At 39.8% G+C, this 17,947-nt stretch overlaps 1 protein-coding gene across 2 annotated transcripts in view; it reads left to right on the forward strand.

Moving 5' to 3' along the window:
* Positions 1-17,947, forward strand: part of ABCC4 (ATP binding cassette subfamily C member 4 (PEL blood group)) — a 248,599-nt gene that overhangs the window by 161,387 nt on the left and 69,265 nt on the right. For both annotated transcript variants that reach the window (XM_012769743.3, XM_012769744.3), the window contains exon 20: positions 138-217. In XM_012769743.3, the coding sequence (XP_012625197.2) occupies positions 138-217 (80 nt within the window). The remainder of the gene's footprint in view (positions 1-137; positions 218-17,947) is intronic.

A 17,947-nucleotide genomic window follows, 5' to 3' on the forward strand; every position in this document is an offset into this window, starting at 1 on the left:
CGATGAGCTTATTTCTTATAAATGCATAATATATTAAATACATATGCATTTAATATATCGTTGATTTGTCTGTGCATTGTTTCTCTTAAAGGATGCATCTGGGGAAATGAGTAATTTTTCATATCCTGTTCTTGCAGGAAGAATTTTAAATCGCTTCTCCAAAGACATTGGACATTTGGACGATCTGCTGCCCATGACGTTTTTAGATTTCATCCAGGTAAAAATGTAACAGTAACGTCAAGTCCTCACACATGGACAACTGAAGTTCTGTTTTTTTCGTGGCCTTTTCATGGGGCTTGGGAGTGGGGCTCTCAGCCTGGCAGCGTGTAATGTTAACTTAATAAAAGGCCGTGTTTGTAAAAGAGAGGTGTGGTTGTGATTCGGAGGCTAAGTTAGCATGAGTAATAGCTCGTGTGTGGGAGTGGCCACACTGCCGAGGCAGGGTTGGTTCGCAGCAGCTACATGCGAGGGAAATAGCTCTCCCTCTGCCTCCCAGGTATCTGGCATGGATTTTGCTTTACTGTGAACAGATTTCATAATACAGAAACAATCACCTCGCACGGAAAGATAGCCTAGATTAACTAAATTATGCATTGTATTACCACAAAGAGCAAATATTTACTTCACCTTTTTTTTTTTTTTCTGGATAAAACCAGGTGTGGTTACTTACAAAGAAAAGATTAGTAATAATAAGGTGAAAATAATACTTTGTTAACAAGGACAATAGAGGGCAGTTATTGCAGATACAAAGCCTTTAAAGGCGAGGATGTTTAAGCCAATTTGAGTACAAGATCAAAGTCATTTCAGAAAATGTCTTTTTCGTTTCTTCTCAGCAGCTTTTCTTTTCACACATTGATTGCTCAAAGTCTTAAGCTGTCTTTTAAAAAAATAAAACCCAACAATCCCACAGAAATACTTTTTATAAAGCGTTTGTTTAGTCTGTGAACTCGAGGTTCTAAAGAATAATGTTGGGTCATCTCATCTCTCATCTCCTCATTCAGTATTGTTGCTCATGTGGTTGTTGTTTTTTTCTTTCTTTCTTTCTTTCTTCCCCTCGTTGTTTAATTCTGCCTATATTTCAGTGATTCAGGCCGGGGAAGTTTTTTTTTTTTTTTTCCTGAGTGTTTATTTTGGAAATGAAATGCATCTATCAAAAGCTACACATATTCCAAAATCCCAGCAGCTATTACTAACACTTCAAGAGTTTGAACCGTTTTCACTTTCCTTGAGTTCTAGTTTATAGTGGTCCCAGTCTTGAGCTGAGTTTAAGGCCAAGAAGTAGAAATGCTAACACTGGGGTCTGCAATCATGGCTATATCCTGATGTTCCCCTCACCTGGATCCCCCTAGCACTCCCCTTTTTATTTTTTTTTCACAATGCTCAAATGTTCTTCATGTCAAAGCTTCAGATCTCCTCTGGAGCCACTGTTATAAAAGGAGCCACAATTACTTAATTTGGAAAATTAGCTATGTCAGAAAAATCAGTCGTAGGCTTGAAATGATTACAGGAATTCCTGTTAGTCACACGGAGAGGCAGCCATGAATATATGACTGCAAACAGCATAGCCCATGGGCAAAGGCATTTGCAGAAGGAAGTTGAGAGTCACAGGTGGGGTATTTTCACTGCGAAGAGGGACCTCTGATTTTTTTTTTTCCCTTGCTGCAAACTTATTTCAAAAATGTGTCCTGCCAAGTTTAGCTGTGTTATTGATCCCCCAGAAGCAGTCTTTCACTAAAACAGTTTCATGGTTTTCATAGCATGCAGATGACTGTTAATACATGTTTTGACAGCGATTGTTAATTACTTCGAGAAGATTTTGCGGAAAGTTCTTTTTCTTTGCAACTGCAAACGGCTGGCCCACTGTGTGCTTAGCAGAGTGAGCCATCATAATTAGAATCCCTCATGTGTTTTTGTGTCACAAATGAAGGGACAGGGATGGATGCTACTTGATTTCAATGTAAAACATTCTCAGCAGCAGGAGAGAAAATTCTAGTCTCGTACTTCTATTTAACCAGAGAGACAGGGTCTTTTTTTTATTATCCACTCACATAATCTTGGTAAACTTGCCATTCTTGAATACGACTGGTCCCAGTCAGCTGATTTCTTGAATCTACAGCAAAGGCAAATCTTAATGTTATTGTCTCCCAGAAAGGAGGTTTTTATATAAAGGATAACTCAGTTATCAATTATGATAAAGATCTATTGTCACTTGTTTTGTTTGCAGGTGTCTTTAATAAAGCTTCCCATAATCCTTTCAGGAAGAAATATTTTCTCCTTTTAAAAATAGTATTAGCTAAATATAAAAGCTCTGATCCCTGCCATTGTTGTTGATTCTTTGAGGGACATTTCCCAACATTCATTGTTTAAATGGTTGTCAGGAGGAATCAAGTGAAACTTAATAAACAATGCAGTAACTGGTTCATCTTACTTTGTGTGCAGAGCCTTTCTCCAGAGGATTTGCATTCGATGAGTGGGCTTTTGACTGAGGTATCGCCAAGATCATTTTGAAGTATTTGGGCCTGTTGCTATATTATAATAGAAAGTGAAGATTTTTATTAAAGCCACAAAAATGAATTTAACCTGCCCTCAAATAAAGGGCAACAAAAAATCTCAATGTAAATTGATTTTTTTTTTTTTTAAGTTGCATAGGACTCTGTTAGTATGAAAATAACCCAGTGGTGTTCTGGGACTCTTAATGGAATCATGTAAACTTAAAATAAACACTATTATGGTAAGCACATAGAATGAAAACTAATTTTCCAAATCAAATACATTATATTCAATTCATTTTCCCCAATCAACCAAATGTTTAAAACCTGTTAGTTATAACAGCAATCTTCTGGAAATTAATTAGAAGCCTATTAGCTCTGCTAGCTGAGCTGAGTGAAGGGGTTGCTCAGTACATTTCTAAGCAGTCTCCTGAGCTAAAGCAAAGCAAGGTCAAAATGACAATCAGCTTGGCTCAACTCACAGCTTTGCCTAAGTAGGTGATCGTTCTTTTGGGGAAGGGGGAGAGTTGTTTTTCAAAGGAAATTTTATCTGCTTTGACTCAGTCGTCTAATACAGGCGTCCTCAAACTACGACCCGAGGGCCACATGCGGGTGTTTTTGCCCGTTTGTTTTTTTACTTCAAAATAAAATACGTGCAGTGTGCATAGGAATTTGTTCAGAGTTTTTTTTAAGCTACAGTCCGGCCCTCCAACAGTCTGAGGGACAGTGAACTGGCTCCCTGTTTAAAAAGTTTGAGGACCCCTGGTCTAATAGATTTTAAAAATGTAAGCACCAGTCAGGTAAAACCATACAGGTATAGCATGAATATGTGAGCAGTCGCGCCTTCTCAGTTGCGTGGGCGTCCGAAATGGGGTGACTTTTCGGCCTCTTGTCTAGCTCATCTGGTCGTCTAAAGGGTTTCCTTAGTCCCCATTTCAAAATGGAGGTAGTAGAAAATTTCCTGCCAGCCTTTGATTTGAATGTCATTAGTAAATCCTGCTGGTGACATTTGGGCGCCATGGGTTTTAATGTCTCTCCTCAGATCCTGTGGGGAGTGATCAGTATGACTGGCAAGTCCTCCTGTGTGCGGGGAATCTCACAGAAAGTGAGGCCTTCTCAACTCAACAGCTGAGGTTGGGTGAAGCAGTTGAGTTTTGAAAGGACTGGGAATTTCATTGTCAAGAAGTTTTCGTTGGTGTTAACTAGCAGGAGAATGTAGCTCTTACTGACCTGTAGGGAAACTACTTACCATCTATGGATGGTACAAATAGAGCCAAGGAACTTGACAGGATTATAGTCACAAATACAGGGTGTTCAAAAGCCACTACACATAGGGAAAATAGGAAATTGTACCTAAATGTACCTTTATTTACAAAATATTCATTATAAAATTTTACAGAATTTTTCCTTTGTATGGAGACTTTTGGTACACCCCGTAGAATCAAAATCCAAAGAAAGCTTAGATATCTTTATGAAGAGTTGAGCCTTCCACTTGGAATGTTCACACTAAGGCTAATGTTTTTTCCTTGCTAAAGATATGCACATGCTTATGCTTTTCTGGAGTATTAAAAATCAAATAGCTATAGAAATGAAGAATGTAATTACACTTATCCATGTGAACTTTTTAATCCAGCGCATGCATGTTTGATTGCCCTTTCTGTAGAACAGTGACAGTTTCGTTGGTTTTGTAAGTAAGAGTTCAGAACTGTGGACCATTGGGTTAGAACTGAGTGGAGTTTCCAGTAGAGTCTGCCGCGGAGCACTGGAGGGGAGAGACCCCACAGCAGGCGCCCGCCCCCTCCACCCCACCCCTGTTTGGGGCATGATGCCTGGAGTGTAGGCTCTGCAGAAGCTGGTCAGAAATCAGGGACAGATTTTAGTGTTCTACTGAAATCTGAGATAAGGAAATTCACTTAAAGCGTGAGCAAATTTGCTGGCCAGACAGAGGTTATTTTTACCTAATTTGTCTCTCGGACTTCAACAGAAGATTTATATTTGTGTGAGCATTTGTGGGTTTTTGTTTGCCTGTTTTTATATATCGGTATCTATACTAATGGGAAACAGTGACACAGCTGGTTCTGAGAATGGGTGTCATTTACTGCTGTCCTGTGTGGACATGGAGGGGTGGGGTCTTTGGGACGTTGGAGCCCGAGTTGGCTCAGGTGTGGAACAGTGTTGAATAAAGAGAGGTGAGTTTTTGACTGACCAAGCTGTCTGGAAGCATAGGCCAGAATTGAGCGAAGTTTTTGAATATATGACAATAAATATATCACTGGAAACAAATACTTTATAGAATACAAAACAATAATAGTCTGCAGGTTACCTCAGGGTTGCCATGGGCTTATCAGATAAGTAGCCAAGGCTGGCAGTACACCTCTGGCTTATAAAGTATTCAAACACATTTTGTTTGTTTACATTTTAAAAAATCATAACAGCTTTGAGTATCAACAGTATTTTCTAAAACGAAGTCAGTAGAATGGATTAAAACTAAATATCTCTATGAAAAGAAGAATTGAAATACATTGGTGATATTCATCTAGACTTTGTGTCCTTTGAATAGGAATTTGGCATTCTAATCGTAGTGTATTTGAGTAAACCAACAAAGAAAAGCATAGAGGTGATAATTAAAATTCACATTATTAAGTGTTTGATGACTAATATCAGCATACATACCAGCAGCATGAATCTAGTCTTCCATTTTCTTGCTGCAATGATTGCATTAGTTAATAGATACTGTATATACATAATATTTTTAATTTTGATAGTATTTTTAATTAAACATTTACTTGTATTAATGATCAGAGTTAGATTGTAATGCTAATTTTAATAATATAAGTATATTTGTAATATTTGGGTAGCTTTGTTGTTTTGTGACTGTATTTGCAAGTAGATATGGAAAATCTTGACGTTTCTCCCATTGAGAAAGCATTATTTCTAAGAAAGCATTAATATACACTTGTGACATGTGAAAAGAATTTGTAGTAGTATTCCTCATTACTATAACATGCCATCTTTTGTAAGTGGGCGCATGATGGACAAGGGGCTGGAAGGCAATTGTTTTGTGTATTTTTGTTTTTGTATGCATGTCCCATCCTGAGCGCCAAGTGTGTTCTGACTCATTTTGTGTGTGTGTGATTCTGCTCATCCCTGGCATATTGGATAAACCTTGAAAGATACTTGATCATTTTCGTTTTTATTATTTCTGAAGTGTTTAGTCAGTATGAACACTTTTTCTCAGCGAGTTAGTTATCGTGCCCTTAAATGAAATCTCAAATCATTTATTTAGCATTTTGCAATTGCAAGGAAGGACCTGTTGTTATTTCTTTGTGTCTTCTGGCTTTGACTTGTGAATCCCAAGATATGGAGATTAACCTGCCCACAGTTCTCTGAAATGAGCAGATACTCTTGTACCTGCTTGAAAATGCCAGCGTCTTTGCTGATTTCAGTATATAATTATATTTTCTCTCCCAAGCCAGAGACTTTACTATGTCCTAGGAGGGTGAGACTCTCCAAGGGACAATCAGATCACGGCTTCCTCCGAGACGGGCTGTCAAACACCCAGTGCTGGGGCAGGGACTCTGAACCCTTTCCTCACAGGGCAGCACTGTCTTAGAATGTATCTGCATAAATTTGTTTTGCTTTGGTTGCCTATGATTTGTGTTACAAAGGACAGAGAGCGAAATTCAACTTTCTTAGCCCTTAAATCTAATCTCTCTCCAAATCCTAGAAAGAAACTACATGCCTACTAACTACACTGACTGTTAGTGCCCCGAGTGTGCACGTGTATGTGTTTGCACACCTTTAGCCTGTCCTCAAATGTATCTTCTTAATTTTTTTATCCTTTAAGGACCAGCAGAAAGTCTCTTCTCCATTAGTGACACTTTCTCGACCCCTCCATCCTGTGATAAAGCAATTCCTAAGTCCTACGTAAAAGAAGGGATCATGTGACGCTAGGCGAAGACTGTGCTGAGTGTATTTCACTTGCCTCATCTCATTTAAACCACACTCATAGCCATGAGTCAGTTCGAATTTACTGAGTGTGTCCCACGTGCCAGACACTTTCCGGGATCTAGAAGTACAGACCAGTGAATGGGTGTTGGTGTCCAGGAATTGACGTAGTAGTGCAGGAGGTGAGGTATATAGTAAACGGGCAAACCAATAAAAGTAAATGAGCTCAGTTAGAATACCACTAGTGCATTCAGGAAGGGGAAGTGTTTGCAGGGGATTGTGGGGACCATTTGGACAAGGACAGTCAAGGAGGAGGTGACATTGAGTTTGAAAAATAAGAAGGAAACAGCCACGCAAGAGGATTTGGGGGCAGCAGGTTCCTTTGTTTTGATCTCATTGAAGGATACCCCAGGTGGAATCTTTGATATTTAGTTAAATTATTTGTTATAATAATTTAAGCTCTAGCAAAAGTCATATAAGTGCCTGTGATATTTTCAATATAAACCTTTTTGAAATTGTGGTGCTGGCCTTTTTTTCTTTCTTGTCCTTAGAATTGAAGGTAGGCAAACTTATTTTTTCTTTCTTCCCAAATATTAATACTTTTGGACATTTTGGGTAGTTTTAAAAATCCCTAGGTCTAGAAACTACTATTTTCAAAAACAGTTTCCCTTGGCTTTGTGACTAGACTGGTCTCAAGCCCGGGTACTGGAGAAATGATGACTGTGTTTTAGGTTTTAAGATCAGGAAGCTCAGGAGGGACAGGATGCTGTATTTACACATATATTATTTTGTGACATTTGTTTGGGTTGCAAATTATAGAGCTCTGTAGTAGCACTGTGTAAACAAGAGGAATTGGCTGTGACAAAAGGAAATGTATATTTCTCCAGGTTTTGTTTAAAAAAATAGGAGCTTAACTTTACATTAAAACTCCATGAGGCTGGGCATGGTGGCTCACACCTGTAATCCTAGCAATCTGGGAGGCCAAGGCAGGCAGAGTGCTCAAGTTCAGGAGTTCGAAACCAGCCTGAGCCAGAGCGAGACCCTGTCTCTACTATAAATAGAAAGAAATTAATTGGCCAACTAATATGTATAGAAAAAATTAGCCGGGCATGGTGGCGCATGCCTGTAGTCCCAGCTACTTGGGAGGCTGAGGCAGCAGGATTGCTTGAGCCCAGGAGTTTGAGGTTGCTGTGAGCTAGACTGACACCAGGGCACTCACTCTAGCCTGAGCAACAAAGCAAGACTCTGTCTCAAAAACCAAAACAAAAAAAACTCCATGAGCGGGGAGGAGGGGATGGGTATATACATACAGAACAAGTGCGATGTGCACCATCTGGGGGATGGACACACTTGAAGCTCTGACTCCCGGGGGGAAGGGGGGAAAAGGCAACACATGTAACCTAAACATTTGTACCCCCATAATATGCTGTAAAAAAACCTCAGTGAGCAACAGATGATTCTACATTATACTAATACTATTAATAGGAAATGCACTCTTTATAGAAAATTGTATGACTATACTGAAGTTAAAAGTTAAATTTATTGATTAGCCTTATAAAATAAAAATTAAAAGTTAGAAGTAAATACTATAACATACAAACTACATAGAATAAGCCTATCTTTTTTTTGGTCAAAGAATGGTTTAACTGAATGTTTGCATAGCAATGTAAATTTTGAATACTCTTAAAAACTATCTCACCCTCCCCATGTTACTTTGTAGGTCATAATGTTTCTTTCTGTGAAGATAATTCTGATATTTGATTTCAGATAACAAAGCCTGTCAGTGCTTTATTATATTTATATGCATGTGTGTATATACATAAAAACATGCACATACTCTTAAAGGATCAATTAAATTGTCAGTATGTCCTATATCAGTTAAATACGTCAGTATTTCAAATCAAGTAGCTTGATGCTCATTTTAAGCTGTAAATTGAGGAGAACGTTATTTGTGGAATACTGTATGATTTATGTGGAGCTATAGGTGAATCAGAGTCCACATTTCAGCCAGTCTTGAGAACTTGTCTGAGGAATTTATAGTTGAACTTATAGACAGTTGGATCCATCCAATGTCTTTGAGCAGGTAAGTGGCAGCTCACCATGTAATTTTAAGGGACAGCAGGGATGTGTGATGTGTATGTGTGAGTGTGTGTACCCTTTCAAGATGTTATTCTCAGTTAATGGACTTTACTGAAAATCAGCAAGGCCAATAATCTGGCCAGCTTTGTGCACACCTGGTGGTTGTCTTCCGAATTGTGCCCATGGTTGCTTGCTAAAAAGGGTCTTGTTTCTGGGTTTCTCTTTCCAATTTGTGGTCTTCTGAAGAAGTCTTTGTGGCAGAAGATTCCTCTTCTTCCCTTGGTGTTCCTATCAGCGTCTGCATCAGTGTCTTGGGTATAGACAGCCACCTTATTCCATACTTAGCTTCACAGTAGTTTCCCTTGGCCTTTCACTCTCTGCTTACTCCATTTCTTCTTATTTTCTTTTTTCTTTTTTTTTAAGGCAGGGTTTTGCTCTGTCGCCCAGGCTAGAGTGCAGTGGTGTCATCATAGCTCAGCGCAACCTCAATTCGTTGGCCTCCAGCCACCCTCCTGCTTCAGCCTCCTAAGTAGCTGGGGTTACAGATGCGCAGCACCACGCCTGGCTAATTTTTCTATTTATTTTTTTGTAGAGACAGGTTCTTGCTCTTGCTCAGGCTGGTCTTGAACTCCTGGCCTCAAGTGATCCTAACTTGACTTCCCAAAGTGCTAGGATTACATGTGTGAACCCCGCTGTGTGGCCCACTTATCCCATTTCAATTCATTGTCCAGCAGTGCTGGGGTCCCCAGTTTTATTCACCATACATCTGCCCGGTAGAACCTGATAGTGTTTCAGGATCAGGTTCATCCTGTGAGGCTCTCTGTTTTCAGGAGAATTGTTGATGAAGTTGATGAAACCAATGACATCACTAATAGATCTTTATACACATTTATTTGAGGGAAGCTGAAAGATACTAACTCCAGACTTGTGCTTGAACTTCCAGGGGGTAAATGTCAGCCTTTACTAATTTTATATTTCCCTTGCTAATAAGGTCTCTAGAGAGGACGAAGAAGTCAGCAACTCTTCTTTTTGCTTCATCCCTTCATTCGTTTTCCCTACTCCTGGATTACGTGATGCTCCGTGCAGACATGCTTCCGGGTGCCCTGTCTCTGGCTGGCCCCACCCTTGGCCTTGTTAGAGTCAGTTGTGATTCTTCCTAAACTTTTTCATGCTACTCATCCTTGTTGTACTTAAACAATGACAGTACCTATTCAGCTCTAAGAAACAACGGTGATATAGCACATCTTATATTTTCCTGGTTAGAGCTGGAACCCATACTACTAAGTGAAGTTTCCCAAGAATGGAAAAACAAGCACCACATATACTCACCAGCAAACTGGTATTAAACGGGCAGCACCTAAGTGGACACATAGGTACTACAGTAATAGGGTATTGGGCAGGGGGGCGGGGGTGGGTATATATATGCATAATGAGTGAGATGTGCACCGTCTGGGGGATGGTCATGCTGGAGACTCAGACTTGTGGGGGGAGGGGGGAAAGGGCATTTGTTGAAACCTTAAAATCTGTACCCCCATAATATGCCAAAATAAAAAAACAAAACAAAACAAAAACAATGACAGTACCTAACATCAAAACAGATAAAAACAGGAATGCCAAATGAAAGAGTTCTTTGACAAGTTGAAGGCTTTGGAAAGAATGAATAAAAGCTTCACTTTGACCAAAAACCCCCAAAACATTTGCTAACACATTAGGTGTGTTTGAGAATAGTAAATGGGGCAGGGAGAATTACAGGGGGAATTCTGTACTCAGAGATTCTCTTCCCTTCCATTCATTATGAGTGTGATTTATATGAGAAAGACCGTGAGAAACTGACATCAGACCTGTATGTGTTTTTAAGTTAAAACTTTAAGGTTTTGTATTCTTTATTTCTGAGCTGGACAACTAGAAGTTCAGACTGCAGCAGCTGAGAGGGCTTGTTCAGTATCCCTGCCTGGGGACAGTGCGGAGGGCTTCCCAGTGAATCCAGAGCCACATGTCGGGGAGGATGTGGCACATGTGGCAGGAAGCCAAGGCAGAGAGCCCGGGAGCTCGGGATGTTCGCAGGACCTCACAGGGTAGAACGGCTGCGTTGTGAAGTTTCAGATAAGGCTTTAGAGGAGATAAAGTGGGGAGGCACAGGCAGGCCAGGTCACAGGGAGGCCTGTGTCTCGAGCACTAGAGTTTATATTTGGCTTATTAGGTAGGAGAGGAATAGGAGACCACCAGAAGCATGGGGCTGTGCCAAGGCAAGGAAGACAAGGAATACTGGTTTGGACAACTCGTACTTGGGACATCCAGGTAGGAATGCCACATGTGGCTCATGACCCTTCGTTCTGAATAGTGAGTCCACACTGGGGACAGTTTGCCCCCTGAGGAATGTGTCATTCAGAGGGCCAGTCACAGGTTTGCACACATCGTGGATGTTTTACTAGATCAACTGTGGGTTTTTTTTGAGACAGAGTCTCACTCTGTTGCCCAGGCTAGAGTGCTGTGGCATCAGCCTAGCTCACAGCAACCTCAAACTCCTGGGCTCACGTGATCCTCCTGCCTCAGCCTCCCGGGTAGCTGGGACTACAGGTATGCGCCACTGTGCCTGGCTAATTTTTTCTATTTTTAGTTACTTGGCTAATTTCTTTCTATTTATATTAGAGACGGGTTCTCAGTCTTGCTTAAGCTGGTCTTGAACTCCTGACCTCAAGTAATCCTCCTCGGCCTCCCAGAGTGCTAGGATTACAGGCGTGAGCCACCATGCCCGGCCCCTAGATCAACTCTTAAATGTATCTTAAAGATATGTTGCCTTTCCCATCAAATTGTAGTTTCTGGGAAATTTGAAGCTGTTCTCTCTTTCAAGGGAAGAAGGAAGGCATCCGGAAAAAAATCTAATTTATCTAGTCTATTTAGTGTGATTCTACATGAGGATTTAAGAGCCCTGAAAATTGCTTTTGCCATTGCTCTTTGTTCTCTATGAAGAGCTTCATGTTTTCATGCAATGACGGCTGAGTATGCTACTGCGCATGTGATTATATGTGACTGGGTATCATTTATAAGTAAACAACTTTAAAGTATAGTGTAGGGTAGAGTGGGAAAGCCTCGGAAAACCCCCCTTTCTAAGTTTGAATCTTGGCTCTGCCTCTTACCTGTTTTCACAAAGCCACACAGTCTATATCTGAGGATAAAATGGATGTTTCAACCAAATTCAGAATTACATCTAAGCATACCATAAGCACTAGATAAAGGATGGTCGCTTTGTAAATATTACATACATTTTCAAGTATGAGAAATAGTCTGATAATGACATCATGTTGTATTAAGGTAAGCCTGTAAATATCACCACCTGAGTTTGTATTCCAGATTCTGGGTTTGGTATCCCCCAAGATTTGAATGGATACTTTCCCATTTGGAATCACCAGTATCACAATCCATTGTTTTCAGAATAGACGATTGAGCACTAAATATTTTATATTAATATAATTTCCATACTATTTTTTAAACTTCCTTGGTCCCTGATAACTGTCAAGTAAGAGAGTCAATTATCTAGAATTCTCATAGTTAAAACCATTGTTTCTAAGAAGCAAAACTTTGCACTAGCAAAACCAGTGAAAATGAAGGTGAATTGCAGAGGTTTTACATATTTTAATTGTTTTTTGTTTTTTTTTTTAAATTTGGGACTGCCCTGAGTGTGCAAACTTGCGCCTAGCTGCCCTCAGCAAAATGCTGTAATGTTTTTGCAAACTGAATTGCAAAACCTTTTCTTCCCTACAGACCCCTTATCCCCCCACCCCTCGCCTCCCCCAAAATTCAGCAGCTTGACTGAGCTTAAATAACTGACTTTTCATATCCTTTCATGCAACACAAAGGGCTAATCCTGAGGCTACTTGAGCCACCAATGCAGGCAGTCCTGGAGACCACCACTGAATGTGTCAGTCCCTCCTCCCCGCACACAAAACACACTGACTGCAGCTTTATGAAGTGAAAATGCCCAAGAAAAAGAAAATGTGAAGGAAGTGTCCTCAGTCATTCCTTCAGGGGCGGGGGCTGCAGGGCAGGGTGAGGAGAGTGAGAAAACACTGCTGCATCTGGATGCAGAGAACAAAGCCGCCCTAAGACTCAGGGAGAATAGGTTGGGTCACTCGCTTTTATAGAAGCAAAAGAGGGGAACTGCCTTGCCTTGTCTCAGTACCACTGACCCTTGCATTTCATTGTGTAGAGATGTCAGGGAAAGTGTGTAGAAAGCACAGCGAACAATGACTTTGTCATTTTGAGATTTCTACGGTTTGTTCACCCCTTCCCCCACTCCCACCCTCAAATCCCCAGTGGACAAAAGAGATTGTTAGTTAGGTCTCCTTGCCCTCGTTTGAAAGATCTCTGTTTCACTGACTCTTCAAACGTAAACTCATCCATTTAACTGCATCACGGTGTCTTCGCGCTTTCAAAATCCACAAAAGAGTTTGAGTCGGTGCGTTTACAAGGACAGACTAGTCTGTGAAAGTGCCAGCCCCAGAGATAATGATTCATGCCAACTGCCAAGATGAAGTGGATTTCCTTGTTAAGGGACAGGGGAGTTGATGATGGGAGTTTCTGGAAATATTTACCAATGCTTGCCCCTCGGATTTCTGAGATCAGGACCATAGGATTCACTATCGAGGGGAGGGCCCACTCCTGCAATTCCTTCCCTTTCTGTTTTTAATGCGAGATGAGATGGTTGGGTTTTTTCCAGTGTGATGGTTAGCACACGTAGAAAGCGGCGCCGTCACCATCAGCGTGGTGACAGTTAATCACCGGGGAGCCTCCTAGGCTTCCCAGGCTGGCAGCCGGTGTTCCAATTTGTCCCAGCATGTGTGCTCCAACGATAATGTTTGTAGTGTAACAGGAAGCTAATTAAGACCTAAAGAAAAAAAAATTGAGGATCTCAATTTTATCAAGCCTGGTAGTATTCTGCATAGGATACAACTTTACATTCTGGCATTACTGGATCATGTCCATTGCAAAACAATAGTGGCTTTCTCTCTTTGTCATCTTGTGTCCCTAATAATGATAAAAAGAATAGTTGTTCTTAGGGAGAGAAAATAGCTAAATATTTACTTATTAGAGGACGTTTAGGTTCTCTACATGCTGTTCATTCATTTTGTCTACATACCTAAGGACTTACCTTGATATGATGTACCAGAAAATGTTTGGTAGAGAACTCGCCTCACTTTGATTAAAATCTTGCACCTGCTATTTTTTCTTTTCTTTTCTTTCTTTCTTTTTTTTTTTTTTTTTTTTTTTGAGACAGAGTCTCACTTTGTTGCCCAGGCTAGAGTGAGTGCCATGGCATCAGCCTAGCTCACAGCAACCTCAAACTCCTGGGCTCAAGTGATCCTCCTGCTTCAGCCTCCCGAGTAGCTGGGACTACAGGCATGCACCACCATGCCCGGCTAATTTTTGCTATATATATATTAGTTGGCCGATTAATTTACTTCTATTTATAGTAGAGATGGGGTCTCACTCTTGCTCAGAGCTGGTTTCGAACTCCTGACCTCGAGCAATCCTCCCGCCTCGGCCTCCCAGAGTGCTAGGATTACAGGCGTGAGCCACAGCGCCCTGCGCACCTGCTATTTTATATGTGGATATATCCTTTCAATCTGCTGTGGAACATGGTAATTGTAAGCTGTCCTGTCCTGTGGATGCGTTCTGTGTGTGAGTTTCGTGGCTCACTTGTTTCTCGCAGCCCTGTCTCTGAGTTCGTTGATTTAGCATTCTCTCATTGTCACTTGCATGGAGTCATGAAGCAGGTATGACAGCGTATGCATCACAGCAAAGGGCCAGCACCGAGGCACGTATATCAGACATGGCTCAGAAGCCATTTTTGTTCCAGTTACCATTTGCCCTCCTGTGTGACCCCCACCTCACACTCAATGCACCCAAGGAAATTGCCTCTTGGTGCCATGGCTGTGTATTGATACACTGCCCAACACCTGCCTGAACATGACCCAAGGGATAGGAATGGAATTGTAATGTCATAATTTTTTTTTTTTTACCCTATCAATATTTTTGTTGAGGTATAGGTCACATATAAATAAAATAGAATTTTTTTATATGGTGAATATTAATAATTGTGCACTTCCCCATAACTCCCTCCCACCTGAAACAAGATATAGAGCATTTTTATTACCTCCAAAAGTCTCCCCCAACCCCTCTGTACCCAATTTCCAAGCCTTGATACCTCTCTCCAATCTCTGTCAACATAGATTAGTTTTCTTGTTCTTGGATTACATATCAATGGAACCAGTAACTTTTCTGTGGCTGGATTATTTTTGCTCAGTCCAACGTTTTTGAGTTCCATGACAATGTTTTCGAGTTCCGTGTATGTTTCAGTAGTTCTTTTCTTTTTTCTCTCTCTTTTTTCTGACTGATATTTTGTTGTATGAAGATACCAGAGGGTATTTATTTGGTTGGTGGATGTTTGGGTCTTTGCCAGTTTTTAGCAATGAACCTTTTATACAAGTGTTTATGTGTATAGTACATAGATTTTTATTCCTCTTGGATAAAATGCTTAGGAGTTGAATTGCTGGGTCATATGTTGGGTATACGTTTGTCAATTTTTTTTTAATCCTTGTTGGAATTTTGATTAAATAGATCCTTTTAGCTATAGATTGATTTGGTGGTCTGTGAATCTTAACAAAATTGAATCTTTCAATTGTCAACTTGGTATACCTCTGCATGTTTCTCTCAGAAATGTTTTTACAGTTTCACATAGACATCTTGCACTCATTGGATTAAATTTATTCCTGAGTATTTGGATGTTTCCAATTCTATTTATGGGATTGCTTTTAATATTTTCCAGTTGTTTGCTGTCAGTATATAGAAATATAATTTATGTTTATTGACATTGTGTCATTGTACTTGCTGAATTGACTTTACATTTCCTGGAGGTTTTGTTTTTTTTTTTTTTAATTCATACACAATCATGTCTGCTGCAAATAATGACAGTTTTCTTTCTTTCTTTCCAATATTTTTGACCTTTACTTTGTTTTCTTAACTTATTGCTGTGGTTAGCACTTCCAGTACTATGTTGGATAGAAGAAGTGGTAAGACCTTCTTTTACTCTGTATTTTCCCCTTACGAAGGATGTTAACCACCTTTTTTTTTTTTGAGATGGAGTCTTGCTCTGTCACCTGGGCTAGAGTGCCATGGTGTCAGCCTAGCTCAGAAACTCTTTGGCTCAATCAGTTCTCCTGCCTCAGCCTCCCAGTTAGCTGGGACTACAGGCATGTGTCACCAAACCAGCCTAATTTTTCTGTTTTTAGTAGAGATGGGTCTCACTCTTGCTCAAGCTGTTCTCAAACACCTGAGCTCAAGCAATCCTCCTGTCTCTGCTTCCCAGAATGCTAGGATTATAGGTGTGAGCCACCACGTGCGGCTGAACTATCATTCTTAATTTTCAATAGATATCACTTGTTAGATTGACAAAGTTTATTTTAATTCCCAATTTTCTGAGAGTTTTAATTTTTTAAAAATCAAGAATAGGTGTTAAATTTTGGCAAATGTTCTTGCTGTGTCTCTTCAAATAATCATATGATTATTCTCCTTTGTTACTGTTTTAAGGTGGTGCATTACACTGGTTGGTATTTGCAGGTTTACTTAGCCTTATGTTCCTGGGGTAAACGCCACTTGGTCATGATGGTGCACCATTTTATTATGTGTTATTGTATTTGATTTGTTGATATTTTGTCAAGAATTTTGTATCCTTTGTTCTTGAAGAATACTGGTCTGTATTTGCTGTCCTTGTAATATTTTGCCAACTTTTGATGTCAGAGTTGTGACGTGTTCTGGTCAGTTTTACGTGCCGGCTTGGCTAGGGCACAGTCAGTCCCAGTTACTAATTCAAACAGTAATCTAGTTGTTGCTTTAAAGGCATTTTGTTCATAACCAGTTGATTTTCAGTAAGGAAGATTATTTTAGGTACTCTAGGTGAGCCTGTTTCAGTCCATCAAAAATCCTTAAGATCTTTCAGGAAGGCAAAGAAATTCTGTCTGTGGATAATGGTTTCAACTTCTGCTGGTGATTTCTTTCCAGTGTGCCCTTTGGTGGTGGGCTTGCCTCCCCTACCCTGAAAGTCACATAAGCTAATTTCTTGCAGTAAGTCTCTTAATATTTATCTTGTAATGGTTCTGTTGCGATAGTGGAACCCTCCTCCTCTATTTTCTGAAAGAAAGTAGAAAGAGTTTTTAAGATTGGTATTATTTCTTCTTTAAATGCTTCATAGAATTTACCATATAGTTTCATATTCATAGAAACTATTTGGCCTGGAATTTTCTTACTGGGAAGATTTTTGATTAAACATTTAGTATCTTTTATAGATACAGGATAATTGGTTTTTTCATTTCCTCTTTTGTATGTTTTTGTAAACTGTGATTTTCAATAAATTTCTTTCATCTTCACCGAATAATTTTTTGCATAAAATTGTTTATAATAAGCTCATATTTGTCCATTTAATGTCTGTATTATCTATAGTGAAATTTCTTCCCTTATTCCTGACACTGATAATTTAGTTTCTCTCTCTCTGTCCTCCCAATCAATTTAGCTAGGAGTTTGTCAATTTTGATTTGCTTTCAATGAACTCGTATTTGACTTCGTTGATTTTTCTCTATGGAATTTCTATTTTATTAGTTTTAGTCTTATATTTTATTATAATTATTATTATTATTATTTTTGAGACAGAGTCTCACTTTGTTGCCCAGGCTAGAGTGAGTGCCGTGGCATCAGCCTAGCTCACAGCAACCTCAATCTCCTGGGCTCAAGCAATCCTCCTGCCTCAGCCTCCCAAGTAGCTGGGACTACAGGCATGCACCACCATGCCCGGCTAATTATATATATATAAGTTGGCCAATTGATTTCTTTCTATTTATAGTAGAGATGGGGTCTCGCTCTTGCTCAGGCTGGTTTCGAACTCCTGACCTCGAGCAATCCGCCTGCCTTGGCCTCCCAGAGTGCTAGGATTACAGATGTGAGCCACTGCGCCCGGCCTCTAGTTGACTTTTTGATATAATTTTTTTAGCAATGAATTACCAAGGAGTCTATGTCTTTATTCATAAAGATTGGAGAATTGCCTTAAAAATTTAATGTTAGTGATTTCGTATAAACATGGTTGTAGTCAGAGAAAATATGTGAGATTTCTTCTGTGTTTTGAAATTTATGAAGACTTCTTTTATGGTCTAGCAGTCAGTCTGCCTGGGTAAATGTCTCCCATGTACTTGAAAGAAAAGAATATATGTTCTATAGATGTTGGGGGTAGTGTTTTGAAAGTGTCAGGTCAAGTTGGCTTATAGTGCCCAAATCTTTAGTGTTTCTACTGAATTTCTGTCTACTATTATATCAGTTATGGAGTGAGGGGTATTAAAATCTCCAACCATGACTATAAATTTCTCTATGTTTTTCTCTTTGGATGT

Source organism: Microcebus murinus, chromosome 13 (genome assembly GCF_040939455.1).
Source record: "Microcebus murinus isolate Inina chromosome 13, M.murinus_Inina_mat1.0, whole genome shotgun sequence".
Classification (NCBI taxonomy): domain Eukaryota; kingdom Metazoa; phylum Chordata; class Mammalia; order Primates; family Cheirogaleidae; genus Microcebus; species Microcebus murinus.